Here is an 18,998-nt window from a genome sequence, read left to right as displayed (position 1 = left end):
CTGGCTAGAGTAGTTGTGGCACGTGGGCGCAGTCGTTGTGGCTTGCGGGCTCTAGAGCGCAGGCTCAGTAGTTGTGGCGCACGGGCTTAGTTGCTCCACGGCATGTGGGATCTTCCCGGACCGGGGCTCAAACCCGTGTCCCCTGCATTGGCAGGCAGATTCCTATCCACTGCGCCACCAGGGATGCCCCAGGCCTGTAGGATTTGAAACCAGAGCTGTTTTTATTTTGCTCAGAGTGTCTTTGGGAGAATTCAAGAAGTTAATTCTTGTGAAACCCTTAGCCTAGGGGTTCTCAAAGGGTGGGAGCTTCCCCTGGGAGCTTGCTAGAAATGCCTCTTCTCGGTTCCTGCCCAGGTCTAGTGACTCAGAATCCCCGAGGGAGGGGCCCAGCAATTTGTTTGCACAGACCCTGCAGGTGATTCTGATGTGAGCTCCGACGTAGGAGCACAGCCTTAGCCCCAAGCCTGCCCCATGCTGAGTGCAGCAGCAGCTGCTGCTGTCTTTGGCATCACGTTCTAGATCCCAAAGAAATGGTGGAGGGAGGGGAGGAATGTGGGGTGTCTAGAACTTACTGCTTTTCACAGTTGTTACTTGGTGCCAGCCCCTTCTGGCCCATCAGTGGACTCACACTGGTCCCAGGATGTCGCTGACTGGAGCCCGGAGGAAGCCTTTGAGGAGGGAGAAGTACGCTGAGCACATTAAGTGAAGCTCACGTGAACTCTCGAGCTCCCCCTGGCGGGTCATTTACTGGATTGCCTGGCAGCTGGTCTGCCTCCCGCTGTGTGATGCCTCCCCAGCCACGTGCATCCTCCAGGGTGATCCTGAAGTCCAGAGTGGGCTGCACCCCTAATGGGACGTGTTCCCAGGGCGGGGAGAGCGGACAGCTTTGAGGGAAGTTGAGGGCACCCTGGATTCTTCCTCTGCCCTCTGCAAAATTCTGCCCGACTCAAAACATTTCACAGATCCTTACTGCTGCCTTAGGTTTGTTACATATTTGATTTGAGAATTTAACATTCCTGAGCACTGTGATGTGCCAGGCTTGGGGTGGTTGGTCCTACTGTGTGCAAGCCTCCATGCTCAGCTCCTTGAAGTGCTTGCCCCGTTTAACTTGGGCCCGGAGAGGTCCAGCAATGGTCTCAAGGCAACCAGCTAATAGGTGGCAGAGCTTGGTCTAAACCCAGGTCGGTTTCACTAACTCTGCGCTTGTTCTGCTTTAACGCAGTTGTAACTTGACTTGAAAAATGTAAAGTGTGGCCACAAACAAATCTCTCTCTCTTATCCCCATAGGTTCTACCAAACCACGGCCTCCACGCAGCAGGGTTCTTCGTGGCCTTCATCCTCTCCCTGGTGCTGACCTGGGCTGTGCTTTTCTTCATGGTTCGATATCAGTGTCTGAAGGGAAGCATGCTTACCAGACATCAGGTGGGAGTCCACGTGCATCCTCTCCCTGGAGGGTAGTTGGTTGGTGGTAGATGTGAGGTTGAAGTTGATCCTTCAGTTCAGTCAGTCTCAACTCTGTATCGATGTCAGGACCCCCAGGGAACCGTGAGGCATGCTCATACCCAGGCCCTCCTGCACAGACTCTGACTGCTTTGTCCCGGGAGCCATGCCCAATCATTAGTGGTTTTTAAAAGCTCCCTGGATGATTCTAACAAACGACCAGGATTGGGAACCCCTGCAGTCTGACTGAATAACTGAGCGCCCACCTGTATGGCCAGCTGTGCACTCATGCCACACCCTGACTCAGGTCCTGATCTACACTTCCCTCTGAAAAGTCTTTGAAGACTTACTTTGTTTGACCTCAGGGTGAAGCTCGGATGCCTTAGCATGGCTTATAAAGAAAGTCCCCTGTGGTCCAGCTTCACACCTCAACTTCCGGCTCTACCCAGTGACTGCTGAGCTCTCCACACTCACCTGGATGCCTTTATAATCTCTCTCCGCTCTTCAATGAGCAGAACTCTGACGCATCCTTTAAGACTCATCTCGGGCCTTGCCTCTCCTTGGAAGTCATCCCTGGCCACTTCCTGGCTAAGTTGGGGACTCTCTCTCTGGGTTCCTGCACTAGCTTTTGGACCCCACCCAGCATTTATCCCCACCTGTGAACTCCTCAATCTCTGTTTTCCTGTCTTGGTCTGGGTTCCCACAGAAGCACATCCTGAGACTAGGACCCAAATGCAAACAGTTTATATGGGAAGTGATCCCAGGAAGTAATGGTAGGAGGTGGGGAAGTGAGGCGGGAAGGGAAGGCAGTCAGTCAAGCTTCCACTGTGGGCACCTGGGGCTTTATCCCACCCAGGATAAAGCCTGAGGGGAGAAGGAGCCAGGGTATTTAGCCATCAAATCCCATTGGTCATTGGTTGACGACAAGGGGGTGAGGGGGCAGGACAAAGGGTAACGTTATTTCCCTGGCATAGGCTCTGAAAGCCAGCAGGAGCCTTCAGGGGAGGAAGCAGCATAGGTGTTGGCCGGTGGACCTTGGGCTAAAAGGCACTGAACGGCAAGGGCGAGGGGACATGCATGAAGCATGGATGCTGGCTGCTGTAATCCCCATTGCCTTGTACAGAGCCTGGCGCTTAGAAGGCACTCAGTAAACGTGTGAAGGAATGAATGAGCCCCCAGCCAGAGGATGGGCAGACAGAGGAAGGAAAGCAGGGCACAGTCCTAGGGTGAGAAGGCACTGCTGGGACTGAGCACCCTGGTAGGTTGTTTGTTCCTTCAGGGCCATGGAGGCTGCAGCTGCTGTGACTCTGTCACCCAGAGGTCCAGCAGCTTGAAAGGAACATCGATCATCTTTCTCCCTCACCGTACAGTGAGGAAACTGAGGCCCGTGAAGCTCAACAACCTGCTTCACGTGGCCGAGTGTAGGCTGGACCTGGCTTCCGAGGACCACCCTGCCGCCCTCTCTGGAGGCTGGCAGTCCTGTGCCATTGTTCATTTTGTTTCTGCTTCCTGGAGAAGAGAGTTGTTATTTCAAAGTGAGGTCAGCCCACAGTCTCCTTGGCAGGCAGAAGTGAGGAAAAGAAAAATGGCCCATCTAAAAAGACATTCCACTTACTCTCCAAAAAAGACATTCCACTTACTCTCCCAAAGCTGTTATCAATCACAGAACAGAACTCACCCTGCTACTTCGATGAAGGAGCAGGATTCATTTCTTGGAGATTAAAGCCTGATTGTTACAACCGTGGGAGGAAAGCACAGTGTGAATTTGACTTAAGATCTGAAGCCTCTTATAGAATTTTTTTTTTCCCGGCATCACAAAACGATCTCTCTTCACGTTAAAAAAATTTTTTTCCATCGTGGTAGTAACCAAGGAGACAACATGCTGTAAACAGACGGCAGCCTTTAGAGTTAGATAGACTTTGGGTCAAAAACCAAGCAGGCTCTTTATGAGCTGTGTGAACTCAGATAATGTCATTTCATCTCTCTGAGCTGCAGTTCCATATACGTGAAGTGGGGGCATCAACACTCACTTGGTGTGACGGTTTCATGGTATGACACATACAGGCACAGGGACAGGAATTCTTAAATGTTATAATTATCATGCATTTCTACAGAAATAATGATAGTGAGCAAAACAGATATATCATCTACCCAATCGGAGGGTGAGCTTAATTATCTCTGATGTCACTTCCATGTGACAACTCTATAGTATGATTAGAAACCAGCCAGATCCATGATGTTGACGTCCATCTGCCAACTGTAATTTTCCTCTGCATGATGGTGATGATGATGGTGATGGTGATGATGTTGGTGATAATGGTGATGATGATGATGGGGATGGTGATGATGATGGTGATGGTGATGATGTTGGTGGTGATGATGATGGTGATGGTGATGATGTTGGTGATAATGGTGATGATGATGGTGATGGTGATGATGATGGGGATGGTGACGATGTTGGTGATAATGGTGATGATGATGATGGGGATGGTGATGATGATGGTGGTGATGATGATGGTGAAGTATTTTTATTACATCTTTATAGTTATAAAGGTCTTTCCATCCATTGCTCTGCTTTATCCACACAACAAGCCTGTGCAGGGCTACCAGAATTATTATCCCACTTCTTTGATGAGAAAATGAGGCTCAAGGAAGTGCAATGTCTTGCCTGAGTCTTACCAGCTCACAAGTGGGTGGGGCCAGCTAGGTTCTCTGACTGCAGATCCCCACCTACCCTCATGACTTTTCCAGCTTGTGACGTTCACAAGGCCTCCTCAATTGTGGTTTCTGAAATTCTCCTGAAGGTTCAGCATCACGAGAGCAAGCTGGAGCGCTCCCAGTTCACCTCAGCTGATGGTATGAATGAAGATCTCATGCTAAATGACCAAATGATAGACATTCTGTCTTCAGAGGACCCCGGGAGCATGCTTCAAGCCTTAGAAGAGTAAGAATTCTAAGTCACATTATACTTCCATGGATATGATGAATGTTTTACCTATAGCAGCATGAGAGCAAACACTGAGTGTATTTCATTCATTAATTCATCCTATTAATCATTAATTTGTCATTCAGTAGTCATAATTGAACAACTGCCATGCCCTGAACACTGTGCTTGGTATTTGAGAAAAGAGATAAGACATAGGTTGAGCTGTGAGGCAGTCTGACCTAGTGGGAAGACAAACACAGAAACAGAAGTGACCATAAAAGTTTGATGAGTACCATGCTAAGATCGGGGCTAGCTGAGCCCAGGAGAAAAAGTAATTACCTCTGAGCAGGCCATGGAGATGCTTCCCAGAGGAAGAGATATTTTAACTAATTTTTGAAGCACGGGCAGAAGTTTTTCAAGTAGATGAAGGGAGGAGAGGCTTTTCAGGCAGAGGAAAGACAGGACAGATGCCAAGATAGGAAGTGACCAAGATGTGTACATTTGGTGAAGTGTAAGGAGCTCAGTATGATTGATGTGTGGACTGGAGTATTGAGCAGTGTATTGAAGGAGAGGAAGTAACACCTTGAGAGAGAGGCCAGACCAGGTGATGTGATTGTTAGCTAAACTGAATTCAGTTCTTTTTATTTTTTATTTTATTTAAAATTTTTGTCTATTTATCTATCTATAATTTACTTTTAAGGACAGGACCTGAGTATCTTTATTTTATTTTATTACTTATTGAGGTAACGTTGGTTTATAACATTATATATTTCACGTGTACAACATTAAATATTTCTACTTCTGTATACCCTGCAGTATGTTCACCACCAAAAATTTAGTCTTCATCCATCACCATACAGTTGATCCCCTTTACCCATTTTGCCCTCCCCCACCATTCCTCTGTGGTAACCACTGTTCTGATCTCTGTATATACATGTTTGATTTTGTTCATTTATTTTGTGTTTTTGTTTGTTTATTTTCTATATTCCACATATGACTGAAATCATATGATATTTTCTTTCTCCACCTGACTTATTTCACTTACATAATACCCTCAAGGTCCATCTATGTTGTTGCAAATGGCAAGATTTCATCTTTTTATGGCTGAGTAATATTCCACACACATATCACATCTTTATCCATTCATCTGTTAATGGGCACTTAGGTTGCTTCCATATTTTGGCAGTTGTAGTGATGCAGTGAGCATAGGAGTGAATGTATTTTTTTCAAATTAATGTTTTCATATTCTTTGGATAAATACCCAGAAGTGGGATAGCTGGATTATATAGTGGTTCTGTTCTTATTTTTTTTGAGGAATCTCGATACTGTTTTCCATAATGGCTGCACCAATTTACATTCCCACCAACACTTGTTATTTCTTGCCTTTTTGATAATAGTCATTCCAACAGGTGTGAGGTGATATCGCATTGTGGTTTTAATTTGCATTTCCCTAATAATTCGTGCTATTGTTTTCATGTGCCTGTTGGCCATCTGTATGTCTTCTTTGAAAAAATGTCTATTCAGCTCCACCCATTTTTCAATTGGGTTGTTTTGTTGTTGAGTTGTATCTGTTCTTCATATATTTTGGATATTACTACTTATCAGATATATTGTTTACAAATATCTTCTCCCATCCGGTAGGTTGTCTTTTGGTTTTGCTGATAGTTTCGTTTCCTTTGCTGTGCAGAATCTTTTTAGTTTGATGTAGTCCCATTTGTTTATTTTTGCTTTAGATTCCTTTGCCTGAGGAGACATATCTGGAAAGATATTGTTAAGACCCATGACCAAGATCATACCACCTATGTTTTCTTCTAGGAGTTTTATGGTTTCAGGTTTTACATTTAAGTCTTCAATCCATTTTGAATTGACTTTGGTGTATGATATGGGATAGTGATCTAGTTTCATTTTTTTTTTGCATGTGGTTGTCCAGCTTTCCCAACACCATTTATTGAAGAGACTGTCCTTCATCCATTGTATGTTCTTTGCTTCTTTGTTGTAAATTAATTGTCCATATATGCATGGGTTTATTTCTGGGCTGTCAATTCTGTTCCATTGATCTATGTATCTGTTTTTGTGCCAGTACCACACCATTTTGATTACTATGGCTTTGTAATATAGTTTGAAATCAGGGCGTGTGATACCTCCAACTTTGTTCTTTTTTCTCAGGATTGCTTTGGCTATTCAGGGCCTTTTGTGGTTCCACATAGATTTTAGAATTTTTGTTCTATTTCCGTGTAAAATGTCCTTGAGATTTTGACAGAGATTGCATTGAATCTGTGGATTACTTTAGGTAATATGGATGCTTTAACAATGTCATTCTTCCAATCCACTAGCATGGAATATCTTTCCATTTATCTGTGCCTCCTTCAGTTTCTTTCAACAGTGTTTTATAAGTTTCAGTGTACATATTTTCAGTTCTTTGGTTAAATTTATTCTTAGTTATTTTATATTTTTTGCTGTGATTGTAAATGGGATTTTTTTTCTTAATTTCTCTTTCTGGTAGCTCATTGTTAGCATATAGAAATGCAACAGATTTTTGTATGTTGATTTTGTACCCTGAAATTTTATGTGTTTGTTTATTATTTCTTTTAGTTTTTTGGTGGAGTCTTTAGGGTTTTCTATGTATAAAATTAGGTCATCTGCAAATAGTGACAGCTTTACTTCTTTCTTTCCAATTTGGATAACTTTAGTTTTTTTCTTCCCTAATTATTCTGGCTAGGACTTCCAATACTGTGTGAAATAATTTCTCCCTTTAGGTCTGTTAATAATTTTTATATATTTTGGTGCTCCTATGTTAGGTGCATATACATTAATAACTGTTATGTCTTCTTAGTGAATTTTCCCCTTTATAATTATATACTGTTCATTTTTGTCTCTTGTTACCTTTTGGGCTTGAAGTCTATTTTGTCTGATATGAGTATGGCTACACCCCCTTTTTTGGCTGTCATTTGCTTGAAGTATCATCTTCCATCCCTTCACTTTGAACATGTGTTTGTCTTTAGAGCTGAGATGGGTCTCCTGGAGGTAGCATGTAGTTGGGTCTTGTCTTTTAATCCATCCAACCACTCCATGTCTTTTGATGGGTGAATTCAGACCATTTACATTTAAGGTTATTATTGATAGATGAGGACTTAGTACTGCCATTTTACCTTTTGTTTCTGGTTGCTCTGTCTCTCCACTGTTTTCTTTCCCCCTATGTTTCTGTCTGCCATTTTGATTTGGTGGTTTTCTCTGATGTTTTTCTCAGTTTCCTCTTTTTATTTTCCATGTCTCTGCCCTAGATTTATGTTTTGTGGTTTGTGTAATACTTTTCATAGATAAAATAGTCCTTTTTATGCTGATGGCATCTTATCTTCGTTCAACTCTATGGGTTCCATCTTTTTCCTCTTCCCCTTTTATGTTTTTGTTTTCTCAAATTATCCATTTTTATGTTGTGAGTTACCAAACTGAAGTAGTTATCATTATTTTTTCTGCTTTTTCCCCCTCCTTTAACCTTTATGCTATGATAAAATACTGTAAAACCTATTCTGGGAAAGAGTAACAATTTTCTGATTCTGTTTATCACCTTACTCAAACCTTGGGGTACTTTGCCTTTTTGTTTCTGATCAAAGGGCTCCTTTCAACATTTCTTGTAAGACAGGTCTAGTGGTGATGAACTCCCTCAGCTGTTGTTGTCTGGGAAAACCTTTATTTCTCCTTCATATCTGAATGATAACTTTGCTGGATAGAATATTATTGGGTGACAGTTTTTATCTTTCAGTATTTTGAGAATGTCATTCTGCTCCCTCCTGGCCCATAAAGCTTCTGTGGAGAAATCTGGTGATAGCCTAATGGTGATTCCTTTGTAGGAACCTTTTTCTCTGGCTGCCTTTAAAATTCTTTCCTTGTCATTGACTTTTGACAATTTTAGTATAGTGTGTCTTGGAGAGGGTCTTTTTGCCTTGAGGTAATTAGGTGTTCTCTTAGCTTCACAGACTTGTTTATCCAGTTCCTTTCCCAACTTTGTGAATTCTCAGTTATCATTTCTTTAAATAAACTCTGTTCTTTTCTCCCTCTCTTCCCTGGAATACTCATTACCTTAATGTTACCCTTCCTAAATGAGTTGAATAGCTCTCATAGAATTTCCCTGTTTTTTTAACATCTGATTTCTCTTTCCTCTTCTACTTGTATCTTTCTAGATTTCTATTTTTGAGCTCACTAATTCTCTCCTCCATATGGGCTGCTCTATTTCCAAAACATTCTAATGCATTATTTACCTTGTTTATGAGTTCTTCAGCTCTAGAATTTCTGTTTGATTCTTGTTTTGAGTTTCAATTTCTTTGGTAAAGCATTCCTTCTATTCATTCATTTTATTTCTCAGCCCATTGAGCTGCTTTTCTGAGTTTTCTTATAGCTCACTGAGTTTCTTCATGACAGCTATTTTGACTTCTTTATATGTTAGATCCCGGTATTCCGTGACTTTAAGTTTGTTTTCTGGAGATTGTCATTTTCTTTTTGTGGTGCAGTGTTACTGTGGTTCTTCATGGTGCTTGATGAGTTGTTCCCCTGCCAGTGCATCTGAAGTAGCAAACACCTTTGTGCTTGATTCTGAGCTGCCTCTAGTTAGATCTGAGAGTTGGCACTTTTCATCCTCCACTGCCTCTGTCAGAGGTGTGGCTCCATGTCTTCCTTATCATTTCTTGTGTCTCCGGGTTTGTGGGTGCCTTGCTGTTGCCACGGTCACTGGCATTGCTACCTGGGGCACCAGGAGGAAAGGCTTTTCTGCTGCGTCTGGGAATCCTTGAGTTGCAGGCTCTGCCACCACAAGGGGTAGTGGAGGGGAGCTGGATTCATACAGGCACTTCTGCCTTGTCCAGTGTTGCACAGTTCATGAGCTCTGCTGCTGGGGGCTAGGGGGTTGAGGGGTCAGAGTCATGGGTGCCTCAGTGGCTGGAGGGACGGGGTCCCAGACCCCACTGCCACTGCTGCCCACTTACCTATGGCCATGGGCGCTGCTGCGGCCAGGATGTCAGTCTTGTGTGCTTCTTCCCCCTGCTGCTACTGGGATCTCTGGGGCTGTGGGTTCATCTGCCATGGCTTGGGGGGCCAGGACTGCAGGCACCAGTCCTGCTGTTCCCCCAGTTCTGCCCGCTCTGTGTGTTCCAGTCTGCTCACCTTTAGATGTACAAATGTGTGGAATTCTCTGGCATCCTGTCGGGCAGAGGCACCTTTGTTGCATTGTGGGTGCTTTACTGGTTACTGATTGAAGGGGAGACAAAGAGAGTGTCTCACTCCACCATGATGCTGATGTCCTCCAGTCCACCCATTTATTTTTATTTATTTAACAAATACTTATAATGTTCTATGTATGAGTAATAGAACGTAGAGCCAGACTTGGTTCTAAGAACTTTGCAAATACGTATAATCCTCTCAACAACCCTAGGAAGCAGGCATTGATGTTTTTACCATCTTACAGGTGAGGACTTAAGGTTAAAAACTTGCCCTAGGGCACACACTAGTAAATGAGAGGGGCAGGTTTCAAACCCACTTGCTGTGGCTCCAAGGTACATGCCCTTAATCAGGGTGCTGCACTGACCACGATTTCTCCTGGCCAGGCAATGGACACAGTCTGCTGGCTGACTGTAACTCAGTAAGTTTCATCAATTTGGCCTTTCCTTTTTTTACTTCACAGATATTGGCAGGTGACTTCTTTATATGTTCCCTTTTTTCAGTTGTTGCTAAGATTCTCAGTCTTATCTTTTATTTCCTGAAGATATTAAGTATAATTATTAAGTCTCTGTCTGAAAACTTCATTATCTTTACCCCTGTCCTGTGTCTATTACCTCTTGTTCCTCTTAGTTTATGATCCTATTTTCCTGTCTCCTTGTATGCCTAGGTAGTTTTGATTGTGTGCCAGACATTGTAAATGAAAATGGAGAAGACAGTTTGAGGACTAGGATGATGTTATCTTCCTCCAGGCAACTAAGGGTTTTATTATGGATTACCTCAATCTCATCAGAAATTGAGTTCATTCGAAGCTGGGCTTCATTTCCTCCAAGGGCTGATCTGTTTCAGGTGTCCTTTACTACTAAGGTATGAATACTAAACAAAAGCCTAAGGGATTTTATCATGGTGACATCTCCTCAGCAGTCTTTGGACTCCAGTTTTCATCATCAGAAATTCTGCTCAGCTTTTCAGCCCCTGGGCTGCCTCTTCTAGAACCACAAGATGCTCTTAGGAACACAGTGACCCCAAATATGGGACTGCCATCTCTGAGCTTCCTTATTCTCCTAGATCTTAGCCTCATATTTACTCACTGCCTTGTTAGCTCTCAGATGCTTTCAAACAGATTTTGTTTTTGTCCAACTTTTCTAACTGTTTTCAGTGGGATACTTTGTCAAAATTACCTAGACCACCGTTAATAGGAACAGAATCCTTCTTTGTGTAAATCATACTCTCCACAATGAACCAGATACAGTCCCTGTTATCAGTGGCAGCCTAGGAGGGAGATTGGTGTGGAAACAGACAAGGCTCAAAATAGCATAGAGCAATAGGACTATTGAGTGCATCGGTTAAGACCATGGTCCCTGGAGGTAGGTCAGGTTTAAATCTGGGCTGTATCCCCATATGGCCTTGGTTTACTTGCTTAAGTGATGGCTTAGGATGGAGAAGAGGAGCTGGGTCACAGAGATCTCTGGATGTCAGGGCTCCAGAGTAGGCATTGGAGACCCAGGCAATGGTTTATTAACACGGGTAGATTTTGTTTTAAAAGACTACTCTGAATGCAGATGGCCAATGGCTTAGAGGGGAGAGTGAAGGACTTTGCAGGAGATGTTGAGGTGTGATGTTGGGTGGGAACGGTAGACTTGAGGAGGAGAGGGTCAAGTGAGAAGAGGCTACAGAACTGGGTAACTCGTTGTTACCTTACTGTGTGTGTATGCACAGGGTGGGTGCAGTTTGGACATTGAAGGGGAGGGAACATTTTTGGATGACTCCCCAGGGTTCTGGGTTTTGTTTGTTAGTTTATTTATGTATTTGTGTTTGAGGCGGGGGGGACCACCCAACGGTTCCAGCTGCTCAGTAGATCCAGAGGCTGCAGAAGTGTCCAGGAGGTTGGAGGAAGGAGAGGGGTTCACTTTCAGGACAGTAGTTAGATGCTGAATCTGGGGCAGAGGTCTTTGGAAGATCTATGTATGCCAAATATACCATCTGAAGAGATTGGATTCTCATTTGGTTTTATCAGCTTTTTATTTTTTCTTTCTTTGCTTTCTTGTTCATTTTTGACTGCTGATTATTAATACTGGGACCATGTGGGAACTCTTCAAACTGGATTCCATGTACAGCAACCTTTTTCTGAGTCTAGAGTCAAGAGGCATAGCTTCATCTGCCCATTTTCCACTGGGGAGTAATTTCGATGAATTTTGAGTCATTACCATACTGATAAGTTATAATGCCTTATATTCTTGTATAATAACTCATATTTGGGTAGTGTATAAACATGTACAGTCTCTCTCCCAGGCCTTAGTTAATTTGGTCCTCATCCTGATGCTCTTTAGGGCATCTTATTTTTAGTAGTTGATAGTTGAAGAACCTGATGCATGGCTAAGTAAAGAGGTTTATCCATAGTCACACATCTAGTAAGTGACAGAACAGGTCTCGAGCTCTCTCAGAATTTAATATTGAGCACATGATACTTTACAAATATTCCCTGAGCCTCAGTTTCCTCATCTGTCATCTGGAGAAACCATAACCTGCTGCCCTGGGATACTGTGAAGTGTACTGATATGAAAGATACATGATGGTAGAGTTTTCACTGCGATGTTGCCTCTAAGCCTGGATCTCAGTTCAAGGGAGATTAGCAGATGCTGAAGAGAAATGTTCAAGATGATCAGCACTTTCTTGAGTCTTTCTCAAGAACATTGCAGATAGAACCAAAAATGGAAGAGCTTGTCACCAAACCAAACTGGGGTCCACTCCCCTGTTTGCAGTAAAGCCAATCTGCTGACACCTGCTTGTGGTGAAGGAAAGTACAGCTTGATTGCAGGGCGCCAAGCAAGGAGTTCAGGGCAGCTGGAGCTTAAAACCCCGAACTCCCGGGTATGTTTCATCAAAGAATTCTTTAAATTTTATTTTATTGAAGTATAGTTGATTTACAGTGTTGTGTTAATTTCTACCGTACATCAGAGTGATTCAGTTATACATATATACATTCTTTTCCATATTCTTTTTCATTATGGTTTATCGCTAGATACTGAATATAGTTCCCTGTGCTATACAGTAGGACCTTGTTGTTCATCCATTCTATATATAATAGTTTTCAGCAAAGCATTTTAAAAAAATTTTTATTGGAGTATAGTTGCTTCACAATGTTGTATTAGTTTCTGCTGTACAGCAATGTGAATCAGTTATACATATATATATATATCCATTCTTATTTAGATTTCCTTCCCCCTTAGGTCACCACAGGGCACTGAGTCCATCAGCAAGGCATTTTTAAAGGCCAGGTGAGAGAGGAGTGTCCCAGGGTATGTGATCAGCTCCTGCACTGTTCTCTGATTGGTTGATGGTGAGGTAACAGGGTGGAGTCACAAGAGTTAACGTTATCAGTCCTCAGGCACCAGTAGGTGGGGGGGGGGGGCTACATGCTCAAGTAGTTTATTTCTTCCATTTGGTAGGCGTTTTAGCATCTGTAAAACAGCTCAAGAAATGTGCATCCGATACTGTTATCTAGGTCCTTCGGAGAGGAGCTACAGCAGAGGATATGGGGGAGGGGTCTGTCCCAGGAAGGCCCCATAGGGTCCTGCTCTGTTACAAGCTCAGAGGCAAAACTGAGCATCTGTGTGATCCTCTCTCCATGGAACCTGATGGTGAATAGACATGGACCCAAGATAGAATCAGAAACAGAGAGTGTGGCCTCCTCGTCTATAGAGGGACTGCTTATCGGCCCGAGAGGAGAACTCTGTTGCGTCTGACTCACAGCACTTTGTGGGCTGAGGGTATTCTAAGCAGAGAGGGGCTTTCCTCCTGCTTGAAAGGCAGCTCCTTCCCAGCTGAGTGAGTGCCTCGGTGCAGGGCCAGGCCATCAGCTTCGTGAGTGCTGGGCTGACCTGGCACCCAGCTGGGAATTGGGCCTGTTAATCCATTGCTGGGTGTCATGGTCGTGCAGCCATTCAGTTGTGAGCCTTCATTTTAGCTGAATTCCCTCATCAGAATGCCAAGGGCGACAAATTAAAATCCTCCACACTGTCTGAGAGAGCGGAGGGAGGACAGGCAGTGGGGAGAAGGAGGGTGGTTATGGCAGTGATTCGTAAATATCTCTAATTATATTAAGTGGTACGAGCAGGTGATTATCAATGTATTTTGTAACTAAAAGTCTGTTTTCTTCCAAAACTTGAAAATGAGTAGAGTAAAATGATTTGGCTTGTGTGATCAGCACTTAGATGTTTCATTTTGCGAGTAGATCAGACTCTGTCACCTTCTGACCTAATTAATGAAGCCAAATCCAGTTTTTGTACGCTGACACCAAATTAAATCTTGGAGACAGAGTTGTGGGTGAAGTAGAAAAGAATAGCTTTATTTCTTTGCCAGGCAAAGGGGGCCACAGTGGGATATTGCCCTCAAAACTGTGTGTGCCAACCTGGAGCGGGTAGGGAGAAGTTTTATAGTAATAGTTCAAACAGGGCGTGATCAGCTCATGGACATTCTTCTGATTGGTTGGTGGTGAGGTAAGCGGGAGTCAGCATCACCAACCTTCTGGTTCCAACCGGCCTGGGGTCTACGGGCTTGTGGGCAGCACACAGTTAATTTCTCCCACCTGGTGGGGGTCTCAGTATCTGCAGAACTGTTATGTGTATCCCTTGAGGGGGAACCGGCACCCTGCCCCAAGGCTGCACTATTTCTTGACTGTTCCTCCCTTGTTTAGTATCCTCTCCTTTCCCTAATTAACATCTGTTTGAACCTGCCCTTTGGTACCCAGGGAAGGTCATAGAGGCTGAATGAAACCTATTTCCTGTGATCAAGAAATGGGGGACACAGAAAGGCTTTTTGCCCAGGAGCACCATAGGGTCTTGCTCGGTGTCATTAGTACTATAAAATAGGAAAGTATTGATCATGTCGGTTTTGTTTTAGATTCAAGAAGTGTTAGCCTATGAAAAGCTAACACTAAATATAGGGATAAAGTCTTCCTTTATCCCTATATTTTATGAGATTATTCTCAGCTGCTGCAATTTGCTGATCCTGGTGTGTGAATGCAATAGGGATATTGGGGTTCACCAAGATTTTATTCTTGTAAATTACTTAGTAGCTCTGGACTTTTATATTTATTTCTCCTTGGGAACTGATCTTATTTTGTCTGAGGAGTGTTTAACATTGATTATCAAGCATGACCTGAAAATCCTCACCTAGAGAACTAAATTTTCTCCTCGCTTCCTCTCCCATCTCTCTGCCCTCCCTCCCCATCCTGACACTCAATATTTACTGCATGCCAGGTCTGTTTAAAGCACTGTGATTGGACGCTCATTTTGGGACCTGGTGATTATTTTAAAAATCGTAACATTGCCAATTACTTTTAATCTTTCCATCTTGATTTATGTCAGGCTTAGAAACTCCCAGAAAGAAATATGTCACTCAGAATGTCAGGGGATTAATATGCATGGGAATCTGTGATAGTCTCCCCACTAAAAATAGAGTTTTTCTCCAGCAAATCATTTATCCCATTTGTAATTCTTACCTGAGGTTTAGCTGGGATTCTAAATAGGCCTGTGATTTGATTGCCACCTCATTTCCGAGACCCATCAGAGCCATAACTTTGCCCTATATTGCTGATTTATTTTTGACAAAGAGCATTTCCTTGGTTTGCTTGGTTGTTTATCTTTTACATTGTTTATTCATAGGCTGCCTCTTACACAGAGCATTTGAGGAAGGAATATTTCCTTTGATATTAATCAGGCTCCCCAGCTATGGTTATAATGGAGGTGGCTCAGCCCCAGTCATGCTGGGACAGGAGAAAGGAGGAAATGACCACGACTTGCTGGTCCTGGAAGCTTCTGGAAGCATAGTGTGCCCACAGGGTTTTAGCTCCAGCCTTGCTCTGGCTCTGACCACCACCAAGCATCTCACACCCATGCCCTTACTTCATCCTCATAGCAACTCTAACAAAGGAAACTGACGTTCGGGAAGGTTTATTGGTTTTGCCTGAGGTCACACAAGTGGTGATAGATTTTGTCCAGGCCTGAGTGCTTTCAAATCCACCGTTCTATTGACAGAAGAGCTTTTTAAAGACTGAGCTTAGGTTTTTCTAGAGAGGCAAAGAAAAATAGGAGTAGCTAGTAAGTCCAGGTCTGTGTTTATTTCCTTTGTTATTAAAAGGAAGCTTACTGTTATCTTTCGATGCTACCGACATTACCTTCTAAACTGCCTCAGAATCATGTTTTGTACTGAAATCGAGCAAGACCCTGTGGGGCTCCTGGCACAGAAGTCTTTATGTCCCATTTCTTGACTCTAACCTCCATGACCTTCCCTGAGCTCCAAAGGGCAGATTCGAACAGTTGCTAATCCACAAAGGGAAGGGATGCGAAGACAAGGGAGGGGCAGCCAAGAAACAGTAGTGCAGCCTTGGGGCAGGGTCCTGGTTCCAACTCAAGGGATACACATAGCAGTGCCTTTAAGCTCTTTAAGATGTCCACGTTCTTCATAGGAGAAGGACCACCTGAGGCTACATTAAAGGAACCAGAGAAGCTCATCGAGAAGATTACCTGAGACCAGATTAGAGGTGCAAGCCAAGCATACATCCTAATCTTATCAGCAACCCCACCCTTGAACCGTTGCTATAAAACTCCCCATCAAATCCTCTTGGGTTGGGACACATAGTTTTCAAGGTCAGGGACCTGCAAATCCTCCTGGGTTGGGACACATAGTTTTCAAGGTCAGGGACCTGCAGTGTTCCCCTTTGCCTGGCAAAACAATAAAGCTATTCTTTTCTACTTCACCCAAAACTCTGTTTCCAAGACTTGATTCGACACCTGTGCTGAGGGGCTGAGCTTTTGGCATCAGTACCAAGTGGGTGTTCAGAGTATTTGTAAAACTGAGGCCTTTAAACATGTGTCTAGGCATACCTGGGAGATACTGCAGGTTCTGTTCCAGGCCACCGCAGTAAAGCGAGTTCCATGAATTTTTTGGTTTCCCAGTGCGTGTAAAAGTTATGTTCACATTATACTGTAGTCTATTAAATGTACAATAGCATTATGTCTAAGAAAACAATGCACATACCTTAATTTAAAAATACTTTATTGCCAAAAAATGCTTTTGATTTAAAGTGAGAGATGTGTAACTTCCTTTCACTTGAACTCTTAGAGGCCATTGTGGGGCTGTTACGGAGTCCAAGCTCGCTCTGCTCGCTGTACAACAGGTCAATAAATTGGAGACGAGGTGTTGAGGCAAGGAGCATGACTGTATTCGGAAAACCGGCAGACCGAGATGATGGTGGACTAGGGTCCCCCAAAAAACCATTTCGTAGGGGTCTGGATGCCAGTTTCTTTTATAGAATCAAAGAGGGAGGTAAAGTAAAAGGGCAGAATAGAGAGGGAGAGGTGGAGAGGAAGTAAAGTAAAAAGGGCCATCAGTCTTGCAAAATGTCTCCTGGAATGGCCAGCCTAGGGGAGGGGGGAGGGGATGTGTTAATTTCTTTCTTGCAGCCATCCACGGGTGGGTAGGGTTCCCTGAAGCAGGCCATTATGTATGATTATAATAACAAAAGCAACAAAAAGCAAAGGCTAAAGTCAAAGAAAAGGATCCAACGTGGAGTCAAAATTGGCTCTTCCCTGTTACAGGTTATTAATTGGCCTCATTTCAATATTGTTGTGTCTCAGGGAATAAGGAGGACCGAAGAGAGAGAGATTAGGGAATGGCCAGTCTGTGGAGCAGTCAGAACACACACGGTATTGGTTAAGTTTGCCATCTTGTATGGGCGCCGTTCGTGGCGCCCCAAAACAATTACAATAGTATCATCAGAGATCACTGATCACAGGTCACCTTAACAAGCATAATAATGATGAAAAAATCGGACATATTGTGAGAATGCCAAAATGCGACACAGAGACAGGAAGTGAGCAAATGATGTTAGAAAAATAGCACCGATAGACTTGCTCAGCACAGGGTTGCCACAAACCTTCAATTTGTAAAAAGTACTGTAGCTGTGAAGTTCAGTAAAGCAGAGCCCAATAAAACAAGGTCTGCCGGCACTGAGTAGTTTTTTATGTACCAACCATATGATGCTTTTTACAATCACTGTTGGTTAATTTGATGGCAAAGGTTAGAAGGTGCAAGGCTACTCAAACTAGAACCCCTAGGATGTAGGTCTGTCCGATGTCCATCCTACAGGTTCCATATATACTCGTGGAATTGAGGAATGGTGAGGGAGACTCAGCAGGACCTGATGATGGATTGAGGATGGGGTTTGAGGGAGAAAGAGCCATCAAGGATGATGCCGAAGTTTCAGGCTGACAAACTGGGAGAATGTGGTGCTACTTCCTAAGATGAGGAAGGAGAGGGCAGGATTGCATTTTGAGGAAAAGATTGGAAGTCAGTTTTGGACATGGTGACTGAAAGATGCCTTTGAGACACCCAGATGGAGGCGTCAGGTGGGCAGTCAGCTGTGTAGGTCTGTTATTGGCTGAAAGTCTGGATGGAGGTGCTAGGTAGAGATGGGGGTTGATGGGGGAACTTATGGGAGAGGACAGGGAAGGAAGGGAACCAGGACGATCCCCTAAGGAATGCCAGCATTTAGAAGTGAGAAAAGTAAGAGGAACCCAGGAGAACAAGGAGGTCTGGAAAGTCAAGAGAAAAGGGGTCCTAGAAAAAAGGGGTGACTGACCATGTCTGATATTGCCTGGAGTTCAGTCAAGTGTCTTGCTTTCAGCTACTGGGATACCATTGAAGATCAGAGCAGCTCTCGGGGAGAGGCAGGGGCAGAAAACCAGAATAGAGTGAGTAGAATGCTGACAAGAAGTATGGGCAGCTCCTTCAAGGTGCTTTGCTATGAAGGGGAGCAGAGAAACGGAGCCGAAGCTTAAGGAGAACATGGGCCCATGAGAGGGAAATGCTTAAAGCACTCTGGGTGGATGCAGAGACAGCTGGAGGTTGGTTGTAGAGCCCAGGGTTTAGGAACTCAGGCTGAGAAACCAGGCCTCCTGGTTGGGGTCCGAGTTCTGCCACTTGCCGTTGTGTGACTCTGGTTGCCTTTTCTATAAAATGGGGATAACTGTGCCTGCCTCAGAGAGTGCTAGGACAGTGGCTGGTCCCCTGCTCTGCACAGAAAGGGCTTTTCCAGGTGAGCAGGAGAGGGACGAGGGGAGTGTGGTATTCTCCTGTGGCTGCTTTAACAAAGCACTATAAACGATGGCTTCAAGCAGCAGAAACTTCTTGTCCCACAGTTCTGGAGACCGGAAGTCGAAGGTCGGTTTCACCGGGCTGAAGTCAAGGTGTTGAAGGGTTGCATTCCCTGCAGATATTCCTGGGGAGAGTCCTTCCTGCCTCTTCCAGCATCAGGGGGCAGCCAGCAGTCCTTCACTTGTGGCCGTATCACTCCAATCTCTCCCCCTCGTGACCTCCTCCTCTTCTGTATGTATCCAATCCCTCTGCCTCTTCCTAGGAAGAC

At 44.0% G+C, this 18,998-nt stretch overlaps 1 protein-coding gene across 1 annotated transcript in view; it reads left to right on the top strand.

Annotated features, from left to right (window-relative positions):
• EVC2 (EvC ciliary complex subunit 2) overlaps positions 1-18,998 on the top strand; it is a gene marked incomplete at both ends in the record, with an annotated part of 139,804 nt that overhangs the window by 39,388 nt on the left and 81,418 nt on the right. Inside the window, 2 exons of the mRNA XM_082653556.1 lie at positions 1,288-1,422; positions 4,245-4,384. Coding sequence (XP_082509682.1) covers positions 1,288-1,422; positions 4,245-4,384 — 275 coding nt within the window. The remainder of the gene's footprint in view (positions 1-1,287; positions 1,423-4,244; positions 4,385-18,998) is intronic.

Source organism: Grampus griseus (assembly GCF_964374135.1).
Source record: "Grampus griseus genome assembly, chromosome: 4".
Classification (NCBI taxonomy): Eukaryota; Metazoa; Chordata; class Mammalia; order Artiodactyla; family Delphinidae; genus Grampus; species Grampus griseus.
This window is presented reverse-complemented; position numbering and strand designations above follow the sequence as displayed.